This window comes from Squalius cephalus (genome assembly GCF_949319135.1).
Source record: "Squalius cephalus genome assembly, chromosome: 16".
Taxonomy (NCBI): domain Eukaryota; kingdom Metazoa; phylum Chordata; class Actinopteri; order Cypriniformes; family Leuciscidae; genus Squalius; species Squalius cephalus.
Window position 1 is genome coordinate 32,896,105 of NC_137137.1, and position 25,722 is coordinate 32,921,826.

The following is a 25,722-nucleotide window of genomic DNA, read 5'->3' on the forward strand; positions in this document are numbered from 1 at the left end:
TACCCCTTGGTAATATTTTTAGGAAATTTGGCATTCAATTTTTTCTTTATATAGCCTAGTGTTGATATGGCTACTAGTAAATACACCAAGTTTCGTCATGCTAGCATGTGTGGAAGTATTTAAAACAAGTGTGTTACAACTAGCCCCGCGTTACGTTGTGCCTCGCGCTCCCCCATGCGATTTTGGATGCAGCCCATGAATTACATGAATTCCACAATATACTTCCAGAGTATATTTGCCTCATTTACTTTTTTCTTCTGTCAGATCAGCAAAATGTTTGAATCATAAACATTCATAAACACATGACACAATCTATGTAAGTTAATCAAAAACATAGTGACAACAGCAGTAGGCTATTTCACTAAACATCATGTAAAATGCGTCAGGTGACCTCTCTGAAAACACCGTCGAGTGACGAAGCGATGAGTAACCTGAACGAATCAAACCTCAGCCTCACCAACCTGTTGTCTGGATGTTCACTCGCCGCCAGTGAAAGTGCTGTTGTCATGGCAACATCCGCATCTCATCTTTTACCTGAAAGCTCTCAGGTCACATAATATGGCCATATTCTTTTGTGTTGTTGTCATATTCATTCAAAATCAAAATCACAAAAGGAGAAACACGTTGTTGGTCAACGTGTTTATGTGCTGTCCAAGTGTGAAGTGAAAGAGCTAAAGGAAAGGGTGAAATAAGTCGGGAAGGATGGATTATGGGTGTCTGTCTAAGCCGTCCGCCATATTGGAACGGTCGATGTGCAAATGAAAACCTAGTTATTCACGTGTATGAATATCTGTATCTGCAATAGACATTAGCAGAGGATTTTCACAACATTTAGTTTATCATTGATGTGATAATTTTGCATATGGATATTGCATTTAGTTATAGGCCTACATAACAAAACACCAGCACATCAATCGCACCTCTAAAAGGTCACCTCTCCTTGGTTTTTACAGCACTAGACTGCACAATGCTGTTACATTTTCGATGAAAATTCATTGATTTGTTAGTGTGAGTGATGCGTGTGTGAACAGCGTCATGTTAACCAATGGCCGATCACCTGGTGGCTATTTTAGGTATAGCGCCTAAAGAAAATCTCACAGCAACGAAATGTTTGTAATATCAACTTCAAATGAGATTTTCTAGCAATTGTAGATTGCAAATTATTATTTAATATATATATATATATATATATATATATATATATATATATATATATATATATATATATATATATATATATTGTATAAAATAAAATAAATACTGTAAAGTACATATGCTTTACAGTAAACTTGAACAACTTCTATAACTTTATTTACTTCTTTTCACCTCTGCAATAATCTGCTTTAGATCTGTATTCCAAAGCATTCATGATTTACAACCATTTAAGATCAAATGTTTTCCACAGTTAACAGGTCAAAGGTCAGCTGCACACACACACACACACACAGAGAGAGAGAGAGAGAGAGAGAGAGAGAGAGAGAGAGAGAGAGAGGGGGAGAGAGAGAGAGAGAGAGAGAGAGAAAAGGAAACATACTGCACAGATAAATGCTGTCAAATGTTCTTTTTTTTTTTTTGGTGTGAAAACATAGACTAAAACACTGCAGATAACAATGGCAAACAGATTACAATGAACAAACACGAAAAACTCCAAATACAAAAAGAAAGTCACTTGTGTTTTCACTGGCAGCCCATTTCTGTGGTAGTGTTTGCTTAAAATCTCTTAAGACAGTCGATGATTTGTGCACATATAATCTAGAATGAACGTGACATCTGTCACAACTACTGATGACTGTAAGACACACTCACACACTCATTCACTCTGTGATGAATTTCTTTGGGCCCAATGCACTGTGCTGTTGCTGCTGGAACGCTGTAAACGCAGTGTCCTCCATCAGACGGTCTTATGTAGAGCATTTACAGTAGAGATGTTCAGTTTGTAGTCCTAAAACCCAGTGATGGGCTCTCACAGGAGTCTCAGATGGGTTTTTAGTGGTTTTGGAGTAAAATACGGTCTGTTTTTACATTTCATTTTGGCACTGTTTGTTCTACAACTTGAATTGCACACATTGATACCTCAGATGACAATTGTAAAACTGCTGTGTGCTTTAAAACGTTTCTACTTAAAGGATTAGTTCACTTCAGAATTAAAATGTCCTGATAGTTTACTCACCCCCACGTCATCCAAGATGTTCATGTCTGTCTTTCTTCAGTCGAAAAGAAATGAAGGTTTTTGAGGAAAACATTCCAGGATTTTTCTCCATATAGTGACTTCAATGGGGTCCAACGGGTTGAAGTTTCCAAATGTGAGTTTCAGTGCAGCTTCAAAGTCTCGACACGATCCCAGCCGAGGAATAAGAGTCTTATCTAGTCAAACCATTGGCCATTTTCTTTAAAAAAAAATCAAATGCTCGTCTTGCACTAGCTCTGCGATGAGGCACTCATTACGTAATCATGTTGAAAGGTCACACGTGTTCAGGTTAAAAAATGTAGAGTAGGGCGAAAAACTCCATCTCATTTTCTCCTCGAAGTTCAAAATCATCCGACATCGTTGTTTTACCTTTTTTTTTTTTTTTAGATGCCGTTTGACTTAGTCTTTGCACGTTGGCTTTGTAAACACGGGGTCGGTATACGCCTATGTCACGCTTGACCTTTCAACGTGATTGCGTAATGAGTGGCGTTTCGCAGCAAGTGCAAGTTGAGCATTTCTGGTTAAAAGTATATAATGTTTATTTTTGTTATAAAATGGCCGATGGTTTGTCTAGATAAGACTCTTATTCCTCGGCTGGGATCGTGTCGAGACTTTGAAGCTGCACTGAAACTCACATTTGGACCTTCAACCCGTTGGACCCCATTGAAGTCACTATATGGAGAAAAATCCTGGAACGTTTTCCTCAAAAACCTTCATTTCTTTTCGACCGAAGAAAGACAGACACGAACATCTTGGATGACGTGGGGGAGAATAAACTATCAGGACATTTTAATTCTGAAGTGAACTAATCCTTTAAAGACTACAATGGTTGTTTGTTTGCTCAAGTATTAAACTCACATCCTCGTGGTAGTTGTAGTTCTTACGAGTTTATAAAGCACTCAAGTATTTCCAACTTCAAATTCTTCATAAACCTTGAAGTAGTGTTGACCAAAGACCTCATTTTACACATAAACCCCTTTATACAGTAAATTCCTCAGAGAACCTGTAGTGAATTAGCCTCGAGTCAGCATACAAACTGACATTGACTGAACAGCTCGGCTAGACTTCAATGTTAAATTAAAGGCCTTTTCTCAAAAGATACAAAGCCTTTCAAGTTTCTTCAGTCAAGCATCTATGGTTTCCCTTGTGTTTAATTGATCTGTGAGGTTCAGTCTCAGAATAAGGTGTCGGATCAGAGAGTATTCGGGCTGTTGATGTCTGTAAAAGACTCCAGAGAGAGTCAGATGTTCATCTACACCAGCTCGTCCAGCAGAGTCCCGATGCTCTGGTTCTGCTCCGGCGATCCGCCCAGGGGTTTATTACACATGGGACACACACAGCGCACCTCCAGCCACTTCACCACACACCTGCAAACACACACACACACACACACACATTGCAATTAGTCCATGCATGTGTATTTGTAGGGGTGTAACAATAAATTGTGTCACTATATATCGCAATACAAAAATGCATCAATCGTGGATGGTGTCAATATGTATTGTATGTAGCTCACCCAAAATAAAAATTTCTGTGTGAGAATAAAAATTAAGTTTACAGAGTTTTAGTGTCAGTACTACATTAAACTACTATATATAATGTTGAATATGATGTATAATAATGCAATGTGAGAATATTTGTGTGTCCTGATAATGCCAAATGTTACCAGTAAAAATTGGCCTACATTATTTTAAATATATCTAGTCAGTGACAGAGTGCAAGAATATTCGTCTAAAATAATATATATTTTTAATTATATATATTAGAATATTGTTTATTCTGGTGTATCTATTGTCCAATGCATTGGGTTTCCAGCACCAAGTCCAAGACTATTCATTTACACACACACAATGTAATATAAAATTTAGCATTTTAATCAACAGTACATTTTTTGTTAACCTTTTATCATGTGTCTTGGAGTATTGCAATAATATCATATCATGAGTTCAGTATCTTGACATGTATCGAATCGTGACATGAGGGTATCGCTACACCCCTAGTATTTACCCTTTTCCCTTTTTTGCTAGATTTTTTTTATCTAATTTTAATATCCGATTGGTATTAATCAAAACCTGCAATATCTGCTATATCTAAATAGACATCAGTAAACAAAAGGGCCTAAATACAAAGGGAAACAGAGAATGTTGAAGAGACACAGCGCAGTATAGTTCGGGATCAGCCCGTCTCCTGTCATTCGCAGTGCTGCTAACAATAGCAGATGAAGCTTTATGAACACCAGCTGTTTCACTCCTGCTTATTACCTCCTGTGAAAGGCATGTTGGCACGGCAACACTCCCAGCTCATCTTTCACCTTAAAGTCCTCCAGGCACACGGCACACGTCTGCTGTAGAGGGACAAAACAAGGAGGAAAAGAGGAAACAAATGCATGGAAGCTTCAATTATAGATAATCTATTGCTAGGCTGCATGTATTTGATCAAAAAGACAGTAAAATCAGTAATAGTGTGACAAATTATTTCTAGGGGTGTAGAGATCTCCCGATATTAACTCTTTCCCTGAAAGCGTTTTTTGAAGAAAAAATCCTGGGTCAACATTTCATTCAGAAACATTAGGCAGTTATGATTTATATGCTGTTTAATGTTGATGATATAGGACTGTGGCTTTGGAGGTGTTGATGAACTCGATCTACTCCATCTATGTTTTGATATAATAATTAATTAATAATTTGTTACATTTATACATCGCTTTTCTGGATACTCAAAGCGCTCCTCCTGCTGACCTCACTAATCATCAATCTGAACCCCATCTGGATGTAGTCTTGCAATTTTCTAATTTTTTTGTTTAAAATGTTGCTTTTTTTATTTTATGAAACTTACCCACATTCAAGTGTTGATAAAAAAAGGATGCATGAAGCTAGAATAAAATGTTTTTAAAATGGAAAGAGTTAAAGTACAGTTAAAGGTATATTTCAAGTTAAAAAACATAGTAGTATACTATAAGTATTAGTAGTAAACTAAATAGTAATACTAAAGTAGTATTAAATAATAGTAAACTAAAGTAGTATGGAAACAACACACTTACAATTATACTTAGTATACGTCTTACATAAAGTATACTTAAAAATATAATTGAACTTTACCTACGTATACTTAATAAAATTAACTTGAAGTATACTTATTTTTTCTAAGGTCAGCCTCAAAAATAACTGTGTCCTCACCTTGTCATCGCTCATTTTTCACTGCGTGTCTTTAGTATTTTTTTAACACCAAAATAGGCTTTGCTAGAGCGAGCTGTTAGTAAATCCGGCCCTTAATGTTTTAGAGCTGAGCATAACTAAAAAAAAAAAATTATATTTACTATAGAAATTTCTTAGACTTCTATTAAATACATTTGATTAGTTTCCACGACTCCCTGATATTTCCAGGTTTTCCAGGAGTCAAGGCAGTTTCTTACCCCATGAAGATTCAGCTTCTTCGGGTCTCCTTTTAAAATAACCTGCAATCGACACAAATGCCAACAGTAAGTACAATTAGCATTGACTATCATGATAAATATGTCAGCTATGACTTCTTTAAAGCATTTCTTCTTACTCTCTCTTACCTCTCTGTATCCAAAGCGCTCACTTTGGGCTTGATGTCTCAATTTACTATTGATGACATAGGAAAGATAAAGCATACAATTACTGAAAAATGATGAGAAGTATAATCTTGGTGTCTTGGTGTTTTTATTATATTAAGTCACTTACGAAACTGTCAACATCAAAGTTATATTGGGATACTATGACTGATTTTAAGTAATTGTGATAACTGTATCAGATGGTCTGATGTGAATTCTGGTCTTCACATTCACAGTAGGAGAGAGATAACTCAAGATAAAGTGAAAGTATAACTCACTAAGTGTGGCTGAATCTGTAACATGGACACGGCATGAGTCATTTTCAGGTCCAGGATTAAACCTGAGCTCAGTTTCACCGGTGAATCACTGATTTGTATGGCAGTAGAATCACGACACAAGCTCTTCAGCGTCTGCAATGCTAATTCTTGAAGGGCTTTCATTTGCATTTTACATGATTTACATGTTGTCCAATAGTCAACAGAGAAATCATTTAAAATAATGATAAATTGATTTTTAAAAAAGTCTTTTATCTGTGCTTTGCCATCAATACACTTCATTTTACAATTGTTTACAACAAAACACATTGATCATAGACAGAAAAGAAAAGGATAGGAAACAAAAAAAATGAATAGGATAAGATAGCATAGATAAGGAAAGAAAAAAGAAACAAAAGAGATAGGATAGAATAGGGTAGATAATGAAATAAAGAAAAAGAAAAGAATAAATTAATTGAAAAGAAAAGAAAAGAAAAGAAAAGAAAAGAAAAGAAAAATGATAGGATTGGATAGGATAGGATAGGATAGGATAGGATAGGATAGGATAGGATAGATGATATGACATGACATATTATATGAGATTATATGAGATAGGATAGGATAGGATATACAAAAATAGGATAGGATATAATTTTTGATGTATGATAGGATAGGATATGATATTGAAGTGGGTGGATTGGAATCCGCTGCTGCTTCAGTGTATATGTAATGAGTGATTCATAATCAAGGATAAGCATTTCTACATAAAACATTTCTATATTCAAGAAGTGAGTGATTCAAATATAACTATAAATATAAATATATATAAGCTGTGAGTGTTAACCAGGTACATTCTGATGTGATCTTAACATGTGTTGTTTATATATCTGTGTCTAGCTGACGAGTTAAGGTTACAGGGGTCCAACTATACGTGACTTCACCTGATTTACAGAATTACAGTACCTCTTTCATGCGTATTTCTCTAGAAACTAAAGTGAATAGTATCTGTACTTCTTCCTGAGAAGGGAATGTATTATCAGTATGTTTTGGTAGTTTGTCCTGATGATAGTTAGCTCAGGCTCTCTTCAACCTTGGAGAAGCTGTGATTCCCTAGTGCTTTTGTGAGTGCGTTGGATGTTCTGTGCAGGTCTTGTATAGGAGATATGGGACACTTAGGATAGGATAGGATAGGATAGGATAGGGTGTGGTAGGATAGGATAGGATAGGATAGGATAGGGTAGGGTAGGATAGGATAGGATAGGATAGGATAGGATAGGATAGGATAGGGTAGGATAGGATAGTGTAGGGTAGGGTAGGATAGGGTAGGAGAGGATAGGGTAGGATAGCATAGGATAGGGTAGGATAGGATAGTGTAGGATAGGGTAGGGTAGGATAGCATAGGATAGGGTAGGATAGGATAGTGTAGTATAGGGTAGGGTAGGATAGGGTAGGAGAGGATAGAAAAGGGTAGGATAGGATAGGATAGGATAGGATAGGGTAGGAGAGGATAGGATAGGGTAGGATAGGATAGGGTAGGATAGGATAGGATAGGGTAGGATAGGGTAGGATAGGATAGGATAGGATAGGGTAGGAGAGGATAGGATAGGGTAGGATAGGATAGGGTAGGGTAGGGTAGGATAGGGTAGGAGAGGATAGGGTAGGGTAGGATAGGGTAGGATAGCATAGGATAGGGTAGGGTAGGATAGCATAGGATAGGGTAGGATAGGATAGTGTAGTATAGGGTAGGGTAGGATAGCATAGGATAGGGTAGGATAGGATAGTGTAGTATAGGGTAGGAGAAGATAGGATAGGGTAGGATAGGATAGGATAGGATAGGATAGGGTAGGATAGGATAGGGTAGGATAGGAAAGGGTAGGATAGGATAGGGTAGGAGAGGATAGGATAGGGTAGGGTAGGGTAGGATAGGATAGTGTAGGATAGGATAGGGTAGGAGAGGATAGGATAGGGTAGGAGAGGATAGGATAGGATAGGATAGGGTAGGAGAGAATAGGATAGGGTAGGATAGGATAGGATAGGGTAGGGTAGGATAGGGTAGGATAGGATAGGATATGGTAGGATAGGATAGGGTAGGATAGGAAAGGGTAGGATAGGATAGGGTAGGAGAGGATAGGATAGGGTAGGGTAGGATAGGATAGTGTAGGATAGGATAGGGTAGGAGAGGATAGGATAGGGTAGGATAGGGTAGGATAGGACAGGATAGGGTAGGATAGGGTAGGATAGGATAGGGTAGGAGAGGATAGTGTAGTATAGGGTAGGGTAGGATAGGATAGGGTAGGGTAGGATAGGATAGGATAGGGTAGGGTAGGATAGGATAGGATATGGTAGGATAGGGTAGGATAGGAAAGGGTAGGATAGAATAGTGTAGGATAGGATAGGGTAGGAAAGGATAGGATAGGGTAGGATAGGATAGGGTAGGATAGGACAGGATAGGGTAGGATAGGATAGGGTAGGAGAGGATAGGATAGGGTAGGATAGGATAGGATAGGGTAGGGTAGGGTAGGATAGGGTAGGATAGGATAGTGTAGGAGAGGATAGGGTAGGGTAGGGTAGGGTAGAATATTATAGGATAGGGTAGAATAGGATAGAATAGGGTAGGAGAGGATAGGAAAGGGTAGGATAGGATAGGATAGGGTAGGATAGGATAGGGTAGGATAGGATAGGGTAGGAGAGGATAGGATAGGGTAGGATAGGGTAGGATAGGATAGGATAGGGTAGGGTAGGACAGGATAGGGTAGGATAGGGTAGGATAGGATAGGGTAGGAGAGGATAGGATAGGGTAGGATAGGATAGGATAGGGTAGGGTAGGGTAGGGTAGGATAGGGTAGGATAGGATAGTGTAGGATAGGGTAGGAGAGGATAGGGTAGGGTAGGGTAGAATATTATAGGATAGGGTAGAATAGGATAGAATAGGGTAGGAGAGGATAGGAAAGGGTAGGATAGGATAGGATAGGATAGGATAGGATAGGATAGGATAGGATAGGGTAGGATAGGATAGGGTAGGAGAGGATAGGATAGGGTAGGATAGGGTAGGATAGGATAGGGTAGGGTAGGATAGGATAGGGTAGGGTAGGATAGGATAGGATAGGATAGGATAGGATAGGATAGGGTAGGACAGGATAGGACAGGATAGGGTATGAAAGGGCTGGGCAATATGGTCAAAAAACATTATTTCTGTATTTTTGGGTTGAATGGCAATATACGGTATACATCTCGATATTTTCTACGTTTTTGGATAAAAAAAAACTTTATTTATTTAAAAAAAATTATAATTCACATCCTGCCCAATGTTGTCCTGGAAACAATGTTTATATTGAAGGCTATAAATGCAAATATAGTGAACGTAATGCATGTTCTGGTATATATTATGAGCAAAAAAAGGGTTAAAAATCACATTACATTCTAACACTGTAACATTCTAAAAACAAAAATAATGTTTTTGTTTTTAAAATTCACTAAACTAAAAAATGAAAATAAATACAAACAAAAGCACAGACTAATTAACCTACATTTGATTACCCCATTACAATAGTAATTTTAGAGTTACTGCTATCATAAAAATACACTTACTTGTAGGTTTTAAATTCTACATTTGGCACATTTATTGCCCAACAACAAATATATTTAATAAATAACATATAAGAAATATGTATATTTTAGTCAGAATTTTTGCGCTTCTATTCAATTGCGCTCCGTTTGTTTTGGCTGGTTCATGGAAATCTGTGAAGTTTAGGATAGGATAGATTCACTTCTGACAGCAAAACGGAAATATTTGCATGATTTTCTAACATTTACAGATGGAGAATATACCTGCAAAATGTAGGAAAACACCACATCTCAAAAACATTCAACAGCGCAAGAATATATCTGCCTGTCAGCACATGATATGTCAGAACATCTGACGGGAAAATCCGCTTTAGACTATGCGTGTTATAATCTTACCATTGATTTTAAAGCCCAAATATAAATATATATAAAGCATGGATCATGTTTAGGACAAACTGGATGATGAAGCACTCTCCCCACAGCAGCTCACTCTGCGTCCTCCGCTATTTTTCAGATGCGCTCGTATCAAACTACTGTATATCCATATAAATGGAAAGGTATTGCCTCATTCCATATCGTTTATTAAAAAAAGATCAATATATTGTACAAACTCGATATACCGCCCAGCCCTAGTACGACATATGGTATATGACGTGTTTGATATATGATTATAGGTAAGGATAGGATATATCAGATAGGATAGGATAGGAAGGATATAGGGTATGGTAGGATATGTGGTATATGATAAAAATGATAGGATATAATATATAGGGAAATAAAGAAAATAAATGAACTTAAAAGAAAACGCTACCATACCATAAAACTGGATTGTAAAGTGGATTGGCATATTTTGATTCAGATATTTGAAGCAGTTTGCATTGTCCTGTAATACCATTGTTCAATTATTAACACCCATCAAATGTGTAGGTGACACAAGCCGCCCTGACGTCTGCATGTGTGCTGTGAGAACAGCAGATTCCTGATATAGATAAGATAGATATGCTTGTGCACCTGGCTGTGTGTTTATGTGTGTGCATGAGATCAGATTTACCTTATAAAATAGCAGCAGAATATGAGGCTGAGAACGAAGACAAAGATGCCTGTGCCGAAGATAACCATATAGATATTGAGAGGCAGGTCCTGGAAGCTGACGGATGGCATAGTGCAGGTCTTATTGGAGTAGATCAGTCCCAAACCGCAGAAGCACCCTATATACACGCAAGTACAGGGGATTCAGAGGCAGTCAAGTGAAATCTGATCACTAAAACACTATAACAGGAAAACAACACATAATTCAAACAGAACACAAATATAGTTTAATGACTAATCTTAATGTGTTTAATAAGACTTCACAGGCCAAAAACAGTGATTCTTAATGACTTTCACTCAGTCATGTGCAGGGCTTGACATTAACTTTTTTGCTCAGCATCCACTGTGACTAGTGGTTTTCCAAAGTTACTAACCACTCAGCATTTTCACTGGCCACAATTTTGACATCGATACCATGGGAAAAACTGCCATACAGATATTTTTGGCAGCAGGAATATTAGGCTCCTGTCACTTTAAGACCTGACGCACGGATCCATTATACTGTTACACATGTGTTATCTCTCTCAACTGTTTATGTTCACTTAAAACTGACTGTTTACGTGAATACTCGCCAAGACCGACATTTTGACATTATTTTGTGTGTATTTGACAGTTTAAGAGCAATAAGCAGCAAAAAATAACTCAGTTTAGTACTGAGAGGTGGCTTTATGTGCCACAGTTTGGGTGTGAGCATAAAATCGGCACAAAATTATGCTGAATATGCGCAATCCCAAGCCAAAACTCAAGCCCTGTAAACCCAGCAATATTCATCCGGAGCAAATTAATCGAGTGAGTGAGGAGAGGCGGGTTTGTGTGTCACTCGCTGTCGTAGAGACGAGAGAGAGAGCAGCTGGTAGCGTGTGTCTATTCTGTGGAAATGAGTATTGGAAGCGTCTCAGATATTTCAGTATTATTATGTATTGAAAAATCTATATTTTTGACAACACTACATTGCACTTGGTTTATTATTTCAGATACTTTTTTAAAAGACTACAATTGAAAAATGTACATATTATATATAAAATTCAACAAGCCAAAGTGGCTAGTAGGAGTGACTGCGTTACACACCACTGCTGAAACACACACACGTTTGACGGGTTGGTGGATGTTAATGTCAAGCCCTGGTCATACGTTTAGATTCTCCGTAAGAGGAAACACAAGTGTGTGAACTGACCGCTAACAATCTGTGCATCATTAAAACTTGTCGTGAAAGATTAAATGAGAATCCAGTGACCCTTGAACCTCCCAATGTGAAAAGAACTGCGCTTAATAAAAGCCTAAATTAAATCTGTTCATCATATAAAGCGATGAACAGATTTAATGTAGTCAATACGAGTCTTTTCAGAAAATTTGGACTAAACCGCTCATTTCATATGGATTAGTTTTACAATCACGAACTTTCTGAAGCGTCAAAGTTGTAGTTGCGACATAAATCTCTCAGATTTCATCAAAACATCTTCATTTAAGTATCAAAGATGAAAGAAAGGTTGGGAACGACATGAGGGTGAGTAATTAATGACAGAGTTTTCATTTTTAGTTGAACTATTCCTTTAAATAAATGACAAGGATGGCACTTGGTATTCTTGATCCCAGTTGACAACTGAAACAAATAAACAGCAGCTTTTTCATTTCTGCCATCTCTGGACCAACGGAAATCAATAACACTGTCATTTAACATCATTTCTGCTGAAAGTGAGACACGACTCCCTCAAGTAGAGTCAGAGGGAATCGATAGTCTCTCCACTTCATTCTCACACTCCCATAATGTCCTCAAGAACTTGAATAGAGACTTGTAAATATATTATTGAAAACTGATTTAAAATAGGAGGCTTTTCCCCCATTCCAGTTCTTGTTTAATGTGAAAATATTACCAAATGCTGGCAGACGATTCCCAGTCAACTGTCCAGTCGATCACCAATCTGCTCTTTTTCTTATATATCAGCTTGATAAACATATTATCTGTTGCTTTGTCCCACACACTTTATATTAAATGTTTTTGCCCATATTTACCATAGTATTTTGGTTTTATAAATTATTTGATCGTAATTAATTTTCATAATAAATGATTTAATAATGCAATAATTTATATAATATTTGTATTATTAATTAATGGTTTATTGATTCATTAATTACAATTATATTGTATTGTAAGCACATAATCTCTACTGACAAGTATTTATGCTAAACTAAAGGTAACACTTTATTTTACAGTGTCCTTGTTACACACGTTACACGTATAACTATAAATTATGCATAATTACATGCAACGAACTAACCCTAAACCAAACCCCAATCCAAACCCTAACCCTCTAGTAAGTACATGTAGTTAATTATTATTACTCAGTACTTATACATTTACAGGTACAGTTAATTACAGTTCTTTTTATTTAAAATAAAATGTAACCTAAACTAAAATATACTTGTATTTAAATGTACTAAATTGCAACAAATACATTCAAGTTTCAATATAAATGACATTTGTTTTTATTGAAACCTGTATGTGATTGCAATTAAGTACATTTAAAATATCAAAACTGTAATATCAAAAGTACTTGTGATTTATCATGTTAGTCAACACATCAAAATAAGTGTACTTAAAATGTATTTAAACATAATGATTTAACTTTAATGTAAAACTTATACATTATACATATAGAAAAAACATGATGAAAGTGTATCTCTTAAGCACACTTAAGTGGCCTTTTATTTCATTAATATTATATCATAATAGTCATCGTTTTTTTATACAAGATATAAGATTTGAAGTGCACAACAAGTATACATTCAGTACAAGTAAGTGCATTTCTTATAAGTGTTTGTGTTGTTAGCAGTACGACAAAAAATAAATAAATAAATCAGTAAAGCAGTCGGTAAGATGAGGGGGTGTGTAGAAGAGACACAAGCGTAAAAGTGTACAAGCAAAACTAGGTCACTACAGTTGCTGGCCATTTAACAGACACATTTGTTCAGTAACAGAACACTAGAGAAAGCCGTTTGCGGAGCGAGACTCCCTTCCTCGGGATTTCAACTCTGCTCTTTTGTGTTGGGAAACCAGATCCTTAAACACAGCACGTTTTAAGGAGAAAATAATGGTGTTGACTGTGAAATTTACACATGGTTTGTCCAGCACATAGACACATAAACAACATTAAATACTTGTTTTTCACCACAGGGGTCTTTAACAAAAAAGCAGACTGAAAATGTGCATGAAATATTAACAACCCCAAGAGATTATGGGGCTCTCGGCTATGAAGCGCTTTCAAGGCAAATATGGAATGACCTATAAATATGAAACAAGGGTGTAATCGAAATATTTTCAGCAGCCCTTAATGAATCTCAAGAATCGAGACAGAACGAGAAGTAGGCCTAGATCTGTAAAGGAACGATCAGATGAATGCCAAAAAATATCAATAATCTATTCAAATATCTATTCCATCAGGATGATTGTCCCTTTAAGTGTCAAAATCTTCATGACACTGCATTAAAAGTGGGTGTGAGGTCCTCATATATGCTTTATTAGTACAATATATACTGTAACAGTCAGAGACAACAATGAACATTAAGTGGATAAAGATCTGGTCAATGATTTGACATCTATTAAGTTGAGACAAAACAATGACACTGACATAATTTCAGATCTGTCAGTGCAAGTTGAAGCAGCTCAACCATGCATTTTAATCTGCGACTAGGATTATAGTTTATAAAGTTATAAATATGGATATTTTTCTTACAAAAACCCATGGCTTTGCTTCAGAAGGCCTTTATTTACCCCTTGGAGCCTTATGGATTATATGATGGATGGATGCACTTTTATGGGCTTCAAAAACTCTCTATTCACTCCCATTATAAAGCTTGGAAGAGCCAGGATATTAATATAACTCCAATTGTGTTTGGCTGAAAGAAAGTCATATACACCTAGGATGGCTTGAGGGAGAGTAAATTATGAGATCATTTTAATATTTGGGTGAACTAATCTTGTAAGTCTTGTCTTTGAAACCAGAGTTTTGTCAAATAAATAAATATATATTTTGGACATATAAAAAGACACGTTTTGTACAGGCCAAATTAATAACCCTAAGAAAACATCAAAGCCTATATATTATGACCTATTACTCATGGCTCTAAGATAGCCTATGTGATTTGAAAAATATCACTTTGAAAAATATGTTTAAATTGAGAAGAGTATTCAGTGTATAAAGAAATCATTTTAGTATGGTTACACCACTTGACATTTTTACTCATTAAATCCAACTTTTTTGTAGAGATTGTGGAATAAACGTTTTTCAAAATGTATGAAACCAATATGGATAGAAATATTACATTTCTAGGACCTGGCACGTGCGTTTCAAACTAGATTTCTCCTCATCATCATCTCAGACATCTTTGTCATTGACCCATTTAGCAGAACCTATTGTTTGTGTATATAAACCCTCAACCTTTTCCCATCTTTTATTGTGTTTTAATAGCCTATAAACTCCCACACTACTCCAGGAAGGATAAAGGTGATCTTACCGTTGCACCACTGGAAAGGCTGCATCAATCCACCCGTGTGATTCCTCTCTATGAACAGATGTGTGTTTATAAACAGAGAGATGATGCCCTCTGTCTGTCTGTCGCTCTGTCAGCACATCTGGATTCATCTGACTAAACACAGTCCTCCTCACACGATGCGAGTCAGTAAATACAGTCACATTCACGACATTCGGCTCATATTGTGCTGTTCGCGCGCGTTTAAGTGCGATGCGCGCGTCGTTTTTCCTCAGCTCGCGCGTCGTGGCTGATGTTGGCATCCATTGAGAACTAAAGCGAGCGAGTTAAAGACCCTCCCAGCCCGAGTGATGAACACCGAACAGAGCCAATCTCCACCAGCACATCTCCACGGTCATCTCTGACTCACTTATGAACACATAAACAAGTCATTTTAACATTCAAGTAGCACGTTAAATGTTATAAGCAGTTGAAATTAAATTAATTTGTATACAGTAGCAACGTAATACTTACACAAACTAGATTTTCTTCAGGAAAAGCGAGTGGTGTTTGCCGGAGCAAGACTCATTATTACCATCCCAGCTTGCAAAAAATATGTTCTAAGAATGTTTTGCTAACGTTCCAATTAAGTTATGAAAACGTTCTTTCTGAATGTTTTCTGATCGTTCGAAACGAAACGACGCTCTGTATGAGCAATGTGTTTTTGTGCTAACGTTTTTGGAAGAAAGATTTTTCATTTCAATAGCCCACCTTCATGGCTCACAATACGGTGGTACTGAGGAGAGGCCCTTAAACTGCCTCAAGTACAGTTTACCCTGCATGCCTCTTCAAGATCCTGGTCCTGAGGGGGGCCCCAAGGGTCTCAATACCCTCCCCATTTCTTTATGATGTTGTGGCTGCCGAGGTTTATTTATAACAGTAAACAAAGTTCGTTTCTTAGCATGCATGAATAACCACGATTATTCGCATCTAACATAAAAGTTTGTGTTTATATAATATATGTGTGTGTGCGTGTCTGTGTGTATATATATATATATATATATATATATATATATATATATATATATATATATATATATATATATAATATATATACACACACACACAGACACGCACATACACATATATTATATAAACACAAACTTTTATGTTAGATATACACATATGAACACACAGACAATAATACATAGGCTATATATATATATTCCAGTTTAAATAATGTACTACAGTATATTTATCATTACTGTAAAATAAATTATGTAGGTTATTTTTGTAAAACAATACAAGAAAAAAAATACTGAATCGAATTGTGTATAAACATGCCATGTGAGACCATACTGCCCTCTTCTGGCACATAAAGCATGAAGTGCCTTTCATTAACCATTTCAATCTAATCCGACTCTTGGTGATTCAATGTCCATCTCTTGCCATACGTCAGAAACTGTCCATGAATTTTCTTGGCGGTGATTTTTCCGGGGTTGGTCACCAGGTCTTACGTTTTCATGGCGTGGGACTCACACACACACGTGCGTATTCACACCTACGGACAATTTAGCGTCTCCAATTCCCAGATAATGCGTGTTTTTGGAGAAAACTGTTTGTGGGGAAAATTGGAGCACCCGGAGTCACAGGGAGAACATGCAAACTCGAACCGGAGACGTCCTGAGTCGCCCTCGTTATGTTTTGTCGTGCAATTTTGGTCGCACTTCATTTTACAGTACGTGTTCTTACAGTGTACTTACCTAAGAAAGTACTGGGTAATATAGGTAACTACATTGGTTAAGGTGAGGTTCAGGGTTAATACCTAGTTTTATTACCCAGTTATTGCAATCACTATAATAAGAACATATGTACATGGGGAACAGGACTGTAAAATAATTTTTGGGTTTAAAAACCTGCATATTTAATAACATTTATTAAAGGAATGAAATATGTAAGCGTAAATCACAAAATAATTCAAGAAAACATTTCATTTGTCTCTCTGTTAAAAACATTATATCTTTAAATATGAGGTCTGTGATTATTACAGTACATGTGTCAATCTGAAGTGTCTAGAGAGTGGTTTTCTTTCTCAGCACCGCCCAGTATTATCAGAAGAAATAAATCTGTTCATAAGCAGAGATGTTTGCCACATGAACAGGGTTGTAGTTGTATATGAGCGCGCTGCTCTCTTCTGCTGCTTCACTGAAGTGGTGTGTGCTTCTCCTTCCTGAAAACACACAGATGCATTTGTTCATTTAGCACTGCATCTGTTCATCCAAATGTATACAAACCAGGAACATCACAAACAAACAAGTGAACAAGTGAGAGACTGTAATTACCCTCATTAACAAAGAATTCCGCCAGTAAGGATGAGATGCGCACAGCATTGCTGGAATGAGGAAAGTTGTAACGTGGGTCCCACTGAAAGCGGTTCACCTCTGGGTGCCACTGAACCCCATAGAAAGGGTAATTCCTGCCTGTAGACACATATCATTCATCCACACTGTGTATGGCTGCTTGTTTGTAATGTAAAAAATATGTTTGTTTGTTTTTTACCTTCCATTGTGGAAACAAACTCAAGGCCGTTTTCTGCTATGTTTGTGGACAGCACTGAAAAGAAGCCTTTCAGTTTCTCATTACCCATGAATGCCTGAGAAAGAGGAACAGCTCATTGCTCACTTTTTTGTTATTTAGATTAGATTGATTTAAATTAACATATATGGTGTGTTTATAAAGCATGTACCTCTTTAGTCACTCCGTAGTGGTGGAAGTTCGCAGTGAGTGGTTCCTCAGACAGCGCTTTACGGAGGTCAGGAGGAACGCTAGCAAACATACGACTGGATGGAGCCTCTGTTAGTGGATATACAAGCACAGCTGATGATTCCAACCACAGCAACTATTACATTTAAATGATACATATACTGGTCATATATATATATATATATATATATATATATATACACACACACACACACACTGAACAAAATTATAAATGCAAGACTCTTGTTTTTGCCCCCATTTTTCATGAGCTGAACTCAAAGATCTAAGACTTTTTCTATGTACGCAAAGACATATTTCTCTCAAATATTGTTCACAAATCTGTCTAAATCTGTGTTAGTGAGCACTTCTCCTTTGCCGAGATAATCCATCCACCTCACAGGTGTGGCATATCAAGAAGCTGATTAGACAGCATGATTATTGCACAGGTGTGCCTTAGGCTGGCCACATAAAAGGCCACTCTAAAATGACACTATGTTGCTGACTGGGATTTATATATAGTATACTGTATGTCTATGTATATATATGTGTGTGTGTGTGTGTGTGTGTGTGTGTGTACACATATATTTACAAACTTTTATATTAGATGCGATTAATCAGTTTAATATATAGCTGTAATCTTAAATGTATAAATGTAAATTCGAATATATAGTTTTTACATAATATATATACATATTTTATATCTAAATAACAATTTTTTCTTAAATATATACATGCATACAGTGTGTATTTAGATAAACAAAATAATTATACACAGTACTCACACATATATTATGTAAACACAAGCTTTTATTTTGGATTCGATTAATCGCAATTAATTGTTGCCCAGCACTACTTTATTGATATAGTTATCGTCCTTGGTGAGAATGGGCCTTAAGACTATAGTACAGTATGAGTACCTGAGCTGAAGTTGAGTGGATAAGTGACATTCTCAGCTGTCGTCTTACTCAACAGGTTTTCTCCGGACACCAGCACAGTGAGCAGCTGAAATCCCAGGCATGTTCCCCAGATGGGAAAGTACTCGCCCTCATCATGTGCCTGAGAACAGCACACAACATTTTTAAAAAACTATCAGTGGTAACCTGTTCATTTCCTTCATTTTAGTTCATAAGATGAACTACTGAAATAAAGACAGTGGCATTATATTAACAACTAATAGTTCAAGAGACACGAGGAGCATCTCACATTCACTTACAAACATGACTTTTACTGTAATTCACTGACCTTAAGGGCCAGTCTGAAGTAAATCCCAGCAGTTTGAGCAAACTCAGATGTCTCCAGGTTCACGGAGCCTCCAATGAGAAGAAGACTTATTGGCAGACAGATATGTTATGAAAGTTATGCTTTGTATTTGCTTTTGTTTACTTCCTGTAAGCTTCTGTAAGAATACTGTATTTAGGGCATAAATGTAGCTCTGCGCAGATAAACATTCAGAACTAATTATAAACTGGTAGAATTGATGAAATCTAGGTTACTTCAATGTATTCAGTGCTGTGATACATCCTTTTCTATATGTGTCTAATGGCCTAAATCTTGAGAATGTAACGATCATGTATGAATACTTCAGGAAACGTCATCATAACAATAAGGAACTCATTATTTTGAGTTTAGTTTGAGAAAACCATTGGAGAACATACCCATTTATTGACTTGAAGATTTTTTCATGTTCTGCAAAACTCTGGTTTAGCCTGCAACATAAAATGTAAAATTTATTAGTATGATTGCTTAAATAACACATTTTGGACACTGATTTGCTGATTTCATTTCATTAAATTAAATAATGTGGCATTCTCTTTTAATGTACAGTTTTCATATTGATTTATGGCTGAAATGGTTAATAACTCAGTCACATCGTTTTGTGAATTCATATATGGTGTATTATTTCCTGACTAAATAATGAACATATACTGTATGTCATGGGAACCCTTGGGAAAAAGAGATGTGCTTAATTGTATTGAATGTACACTTGTACTGTAATTCTCGAAAGTGTATATATATTTTTTTTTTTAAACTGTAACCGCACATAATATTAAATAAAAGGCCACCTTCAGCTTTAAAAAAAGTTTTACCTATTTTAGATCATTATGTTTTGATTATTAATTATAAACAACAGTGTGTTATTCAATATTACATTTATATTCAGCAGTATACCACCCTTTCACCATATTACAAAAACAACAGATTCATGAAATGATATATGAAGACGTAGGCTACTTAAAATAACTACATAAATAGGTCGAAAAGGCACTCTTAAGTTCAAATAATTGCTTTTAATATTTCAACTATAAAACAAGTCTATTCAACTGCAAATGAAATGCAATTAAGTGCTCAGAAATATTACATTCAGTTCGCATAGACTATCATTTTATTATTTCCCTAAAAACTCTTTTTAAAAGTATGATAAGGTGTATGGCTTCACAAGGGAACACTCTGCTATAATAAACGGAATTCGAATCAATGAATCGGTTTTTGACATGAATCGAATCAATGTTAACAAACAGAAGTAGACTTACCTAACGGGCACAACTCTAGCTCCCCCGGATTCGATGTACTTCACATATGATGAAGGGATGTAGGTCTTTCCAAATATTTTCATAGCCTCACTGTCAACCTCTTGCGTCAGAATCCCTACAGACGAAGTTTAAATATGAATTTAGATTGTTAGCAAAACGAGAAATTAAGCTGATGCTATTAAATCACATGTTGACATATAGGCCTAGAACTATGAAGACAGGAGTTTTACCGATGATCGGTGTGTTGTTCTCAGGCTCGTTTCTCTGCAGGTGTTTTACCGGAGACGCGCTGCACAACACGAGAACACACACACACACGCACACACACGCGAGCGCGCTGAAGCCCATTCTCACTCACTCGGACCCGAAGCCAGATGTGCTCGTTCAGTCGCATAATGTGTTTCATAAAGTGTGCAAACTGAAAGTTAAAGGGAAGTCATGAGATGGGCGGGGTTTGTACTTTTTGGAGGAAGGAAAACAAATAATGTTTACACCAGTATACCGCTAACACGCAAGTTTGTTCGGGAAACACTATTGGGCGAGTTCGAGAAACATCCTACATCAGCCGCATTCTCCACACACAGACCAGAGGTTCCTGAAAGTTTTAGGAACTTGTATTTTCCTAAACGTTCACACAAGTGTTTATCACGAGCTGTAATCAACAGTGACATCAGCAATCTTGAGTGTGTCCTGTGGACTGAGTGAACGGGTGCTGGAATCCGCACTAGACGACGTTGTAATGTTTTCCTTCTGCACAACGCTGAACTTTATGCAAACCAACTTGTCATTGCCATCTACATCTACACAATAACTTACACAGGGAAGAATGTACCAGTTCCACCATTTACAAAACTTAACCTATACAATGCATATTTAAAGTCAACACGAAATCAAAATGGACTCTTTTTGATTTATTTGAAACCATTTGTCCATGTTATTCAAAACCAAGAAAAAGATGGTGTAGTCTGCCTTGAATAATATCAGCCAAACATGTATACAAGTAGCCTATAGGCTATGTAATGATGGAGTTGCAATTTAGTACATTTTAAATTGATCAACTTTTAAATTTTAAAAGTCATCAATAATTGTATCCCTTAAAACACATCTTTGATCACCAAAATGACTTCTTTAAAAGTTTTTCCTTGAAAAAAAAAAATCTGTCATGCCTTAAAATATCTTGAATGTACCTCTGCACCCTCGCCTCATTTAGTACGAGGTTCAATGAATATGCAAATGAGCCCCGCCTCCACTCACTCACAGCAGCTCAGAGATCCACTCGTTGACGATCACAGGTAGATCTGATTGGTTACAAAGTGGTTTGTGACGTCAGAAACACCAGCGATTTCAAAGCGTGTTTTTGAGACTGTCTTTGGTTCACTGCAGTTTTAAGGAGAAAATACTCAGCAATGGTGTCGACTTATGAATTTACACATGGTTTGTATTAAAGCTACATATATATAAACAACATTAAAAGCTTGATTTTCACCACGGGGGACTTTAATATTGAATAACACACTACTACAATTAAAATTATATCAAGTAGCCTACATGTGCTTTAACATGTTAATCAACACAAAATAAGCAAAGGCCTACTTCTTTAAATCAAAATGTACTTTTATGTAAAACTTTTAATTTGACATTATTAGTCAGATTATATCTCTGAACATAGCGTTTACCATAAAATCCCATCCACAATTTAAATTATCACATTTGAAAATATCAATTATCACACATCAGTTTAGCCTATACGTGTTTGACGACTGGACGGAATGATTTATAATAAAGACGCTCTGAACAGGTGATATTATATCATTCCCTATTGATTCAATGATGTCCTTATGTTATGGAATGTCAAGCCTGCCAAAATAATAAATAAATAAATATACAAAGAAATGAAAAAAAGGACATTATCTCAGACTTAGCAATGGAGCTCAGAGTGGCAAGAACGACGATTTGAGGCCACAGCGACACCTTGTGGGATTGATAAGAGCTTGCGTTTATTGATGAGACTCAGAACACAGAAGAACCAGAGCAAAGACACTGAAGTCTACGCAAGCATATTGATCAATGCGTTTGAAACGACTGCAAATTCAGTTTACATTCATGTTTCATTATTTTGCATGTGTGTATGTGGTACGGATGTTTGTTTTTATTATTTAATTCTGTATATTTAGTGCTGATTGTTTGATTCACAGGTATTGAAAAATGTAAATGTGAAAAGTGAACGACAAAGAGAATTTTAGAGAATGTTGGTACTAGTTTATGTATACATCTTAGGAGTTGATATCCAGATAATTATAAAACGCCTTAAGAATACTTAATTGTATTTTTTGTACACTTTAAATAGTGTTATGGATTAGAAGTGCACATTATTAACAGCACATGTGACCAATTGTTAAAAGTGTACATTTTGGAAAGTGGAAAATTTTTGGACAGTGGGAAAACATCAGCGAGTTTTGTGTTTAATTGTCTCCCCCTCTATCCAGGGGTCCAACATTTTGGAGGCACCGCTGGGATCGACAGTGCAGAACAAGAGTTTCACTTACCTGCTGATGAACAAGTTCCTTCTCCCATGTCGTCTGCTGAAAGTGACCAAGAAGGTGAAAGAGAACAAACTTACCAGCTGCCTACAAGGGCAAGACACCCACCAAGAGTACTTACCTGATGACCTTGGTACACCGACTTATGATGTTAGGCAACTAAATGGGATCTTGCAGATACCACAACAAAACTGACCATACGTGTCTGTCGATATGTTTGCCACCTGTTCAGCAATACTCTCTGAGGTTAGTAAGCTGGGCAGTGATTGGTGGGATGGTGACATCAGGAATGAGCTCAAGTTTCAGAACCTCCAACTCCACCAAGTCCAAGACTGTGTCTGGGATCCCATTGAGCATGATTAGGTGGAGCTCCAACTTCTCTTGGGAGTTTCTGGTGATGCTCTGCCGAAGCTTTTCCAAAGTCCATTCGTTGTTACGGTTCAGCTGGCGAAGTTTGTTCTCGCTGACCTCTGAGAGGAACACCGCAAATCTCTTGGAATACAGGGGGTCGCACTGGTCAATCATATGCAGCATGAAGGCGAAGTCGTTTTTCACATCTGGGACGTCGCTGTATCTGCTCTCCTCTCGGATAGACTCAAACGAGTACTTCTTGAGGGGTCGTCAAAGCATCCAGCTGAGGGTGTATACGCAGATCATGCCATACACGATAACTAGACTAATGTAGAAGCAGGCTAAAATCTTGAAGAGAGTGGCCAAGGGATGGGCACAGTTGTACATGCGATAACCAGTCAGACTCTCTTGATGTCCACATTGCAGTTGGCGCTGAACTGAATATTGTGTACATAGTAGCCGGTATAGCAGATAATAAGGATAAACTTAACTACTTTGATGATAGTCTGTTGGATGTAGAGTCGGTAGACTATATCGCCTTCTTCCAACGTGAATTCGAAACTTCTTCACCTTCTCAAACAACGCCTTAACTTGTTCACGGACACCAGTCTCGGAGTGGTCCACGATTCCCTGTTCAATACGAGATCTGGTTGCTGATAGCATGGGAACACTCACTTCAACGTCTTCGCTAACATACGAAGCCTTCTTATCGAAGGAGCCATTCATTTTCACCAGAGCTTTGGGGTCGCTTTCCTCCACGACAGTTTCAGCTCGTGTGGTCCATGGCGAGTCAAAACATTTCAGGAGGATAGACACAAAATGTTCCAGTTTTGAGCTTGTCCAAGGGAACGTGAACCAGAAGTTTCTGCAAGCCAGAAAGATGAACGTATGCAGGAGCACAAAATATGGGAAATACTTAGCAAACCAGTGAAGCTTGTTTTCATAGCACACAGCATCGACATAGTTGTACTGGTGTCGATCAAGGTCGTACTGGATTCCTTGGGGTTCAAGGGTCAAGGACAAAAGTGGGCAAGTCAGTCCCGGGCCCATATGCAAAAAAATGTATATGGGCCCCCCTAACCCCGCCCTCCAAGTACATTGAAGAGACAAATAATAAATACCATACAAAAACAATACCATAAAATAAAACACTACCCAACAATTTTTCACAACCAGAACGGAACAAAAAAAGCCTAACATAACCAAGGCTCAGTCAGTGTCAATAATAAACTACTGCATGCATACAAACGATCTTGACACAGCAGCCCAAAATGTAAAAGCACAAACCTTCTCACTAATTTTAGTTGGATTGTCCAGGCCTTTCTTTCGGCAAACTCATCCACGATGTCCTTGTTGTTTAATTCACGGCTTTGTGCATTCTCAATGAAAAAGATAGTCTGTTCTGTGGCATGGTGCTCCGCAGGTTTTTTTTTTATTAGCTTCAGTTTTAAAAAATGAGCGCTCTGTTGAAGCAACAATAACCTCTCACACACGGTTTTCTTTTTTTAATTTGGTGCTACAATGCAGCTCGTAGTGCAGCGTCATTAAAAAAATTACGCCGTAGTTCGACGGAAGCTAACTCTATATCATCTTCCAACATAAACATCTGAAAAGTCGAGGACGAAGTCTTCTCCGGCTGCTACACAAGAAGACTCCGCCAAAAGAATGCTCGGGCTTTCTTGTCATCCATTATTAGCCATTTCTGATAATAACACTAAAGAATAGTCTCCTCTGGCTTTGGAGAGTCCGTGACCCCAGGATTCAAATCCTGTCTGTCTAAGGCAGGGCAGTGTCTGAAGCAGTGTCTCCTCAGCTGGATCTTACCTAATACTCCACATGTCCATTCAGGAACAGCAGCAGCACTGATGTGTGGAGAGTCGGCTTAAACCGATCAACCGAAAGGTACTGACTCTCTCATCCTCCAAACACTTACACTCTCTCCCTGCATTTGAATTCAAAGCTGTATTCAGAATTGCACTCTGTCGGACAGTGTGTTAGCGAGCTGCTGTAAGAAAGCCGATCAGATCATCTGAATCTCCACACAAAGCCATTGCTATGGGTGTATCATCATTAACATCCCATTGAACCTCCTCGCCTGGTTTCGATTCCCTTTAAACTCTGAAGCATCTCGGCAGCTCATCCCTCATGGCCTCTTCATCGGGGAACCACGATGACCTGACGATCCCGAGGGCGGCGATCAATAATATGATTTAAGAAACGCTTCCCAATGTGTGAGTAGCGAAAAATGGCAGAGAGCTGGTGGTGAACTGCTGCACAGAGTTCATTCACCTCGTCTAATCAGAGGTCAGCGAGATCTGCAATAAATCTAGAGAATTTGAGAAGACTATATCCCCTGAACATGTTATAAACAAACTCGAAACCTAAGGATTCTTTGCATGAT

The 25,722-nt window shown here is 37.4% G+C and overlaps 2 protein-coding genes and 1 pseudogene across 5 annotated transcripts; all 3 read right to left on the reverse strand.

The window, feature by feature from the left end:
- Positions 1 to 1,530: 1,530 nt before the first annotated feature.
- On the reverse strand, positions 1,531 to 15,511 carry rnf122 (ring finger protein 122). 2 transcript variants are annotated; one of them, XM_079896239.1, is made up of 7 exons: positions 15,182 to 15,511; positions 10,632 to 10,788; positions 5,748 to 5,793; positions 5,601 to 5,642; positions 4,450 to 4,532; positions 3,073 to 3,555; positions 1,531 to 2,136 (listed from the first exon to the last, which is right to left on the reverse strand). In XM_079896239.1, the coding sequence occupies exons 1-6, from the start codon at positions 15,204 to 15,206 to the stop codon at positions 3,441 to 3,443; spliced, it is 468 nt and encodes a 155-aa protein (XP_079752365.1). In that variant the 5' UTR covers positions 15,207 to 15,511; the 3' UTR covers positions 1,531 to 2,136; positions 3,073 to 3,440. The 2 variants fall into 2 exon arrangements, with proteins under 2 accessions (XP_079752365.1, XP_079752364.1); XM_079896238.1 differs by having other exon boundaries at positions 1,531 to 2,557; positions 2,601 to 3,555.
- A 775-nt stretch (positions 15,512 to 16,286) lies between these two features.
- LOC307174014 (gamma-glutamyl hydrolase) lies at positions 16,287 to 20,862 on the reverse strand. 2 transcript variants are annotated; one of them, XM_079897635.1, is made up of 9 exons: positions 20,661 to 20,862; positions 20,431 to 20,545; positions 19,555 to 19,605; positions 19,142 to 19,226; positions 18,817 to 18,955; positions 17,883 to 17,989; positions 17,696 to 17,789; positions 17,479 to 17,616; positions 16,287 to 17,366 (listed from the first exon to the last, which is right to left on the reverse strand). In XM_079897635.1, the coding sequence occupies exons 1-9, from the start codon at positions 20,776 to 20,778 to the stop codon at positions 17,248 to 17,250; spliced, it is 966 nt and encodes a 321-aa protein (XP_079753761.1). In that variant the 5' UTR covers positions 20,779 to 20,862; the 3' UTR covers positions 16,287 to 17,247. The 2 variants fall into 2 exon arrangements, with proteins under 2 accessions (XP_079753761.1, XP_079753762.1); XM_079897636.1 differs by lacking the exon at positions 19,555 to 19,605.
- A 2,336-nt stretch (positions 20,863 to 23,198) lies between these two features.
- Positions 23,199 to 24,371, reverse strand: LOC307174344 (volume-regulated anion channel subunit LRRC8A-like; annotated as a pseudogene). Its single transcript has one exon. The product of its transcript is annotated as a volume-regulated anion channel subunit LRRC8A-like (transcript).
- Positions 24,372 to 25,722: the final 1,351 nt, after the last annotated feature.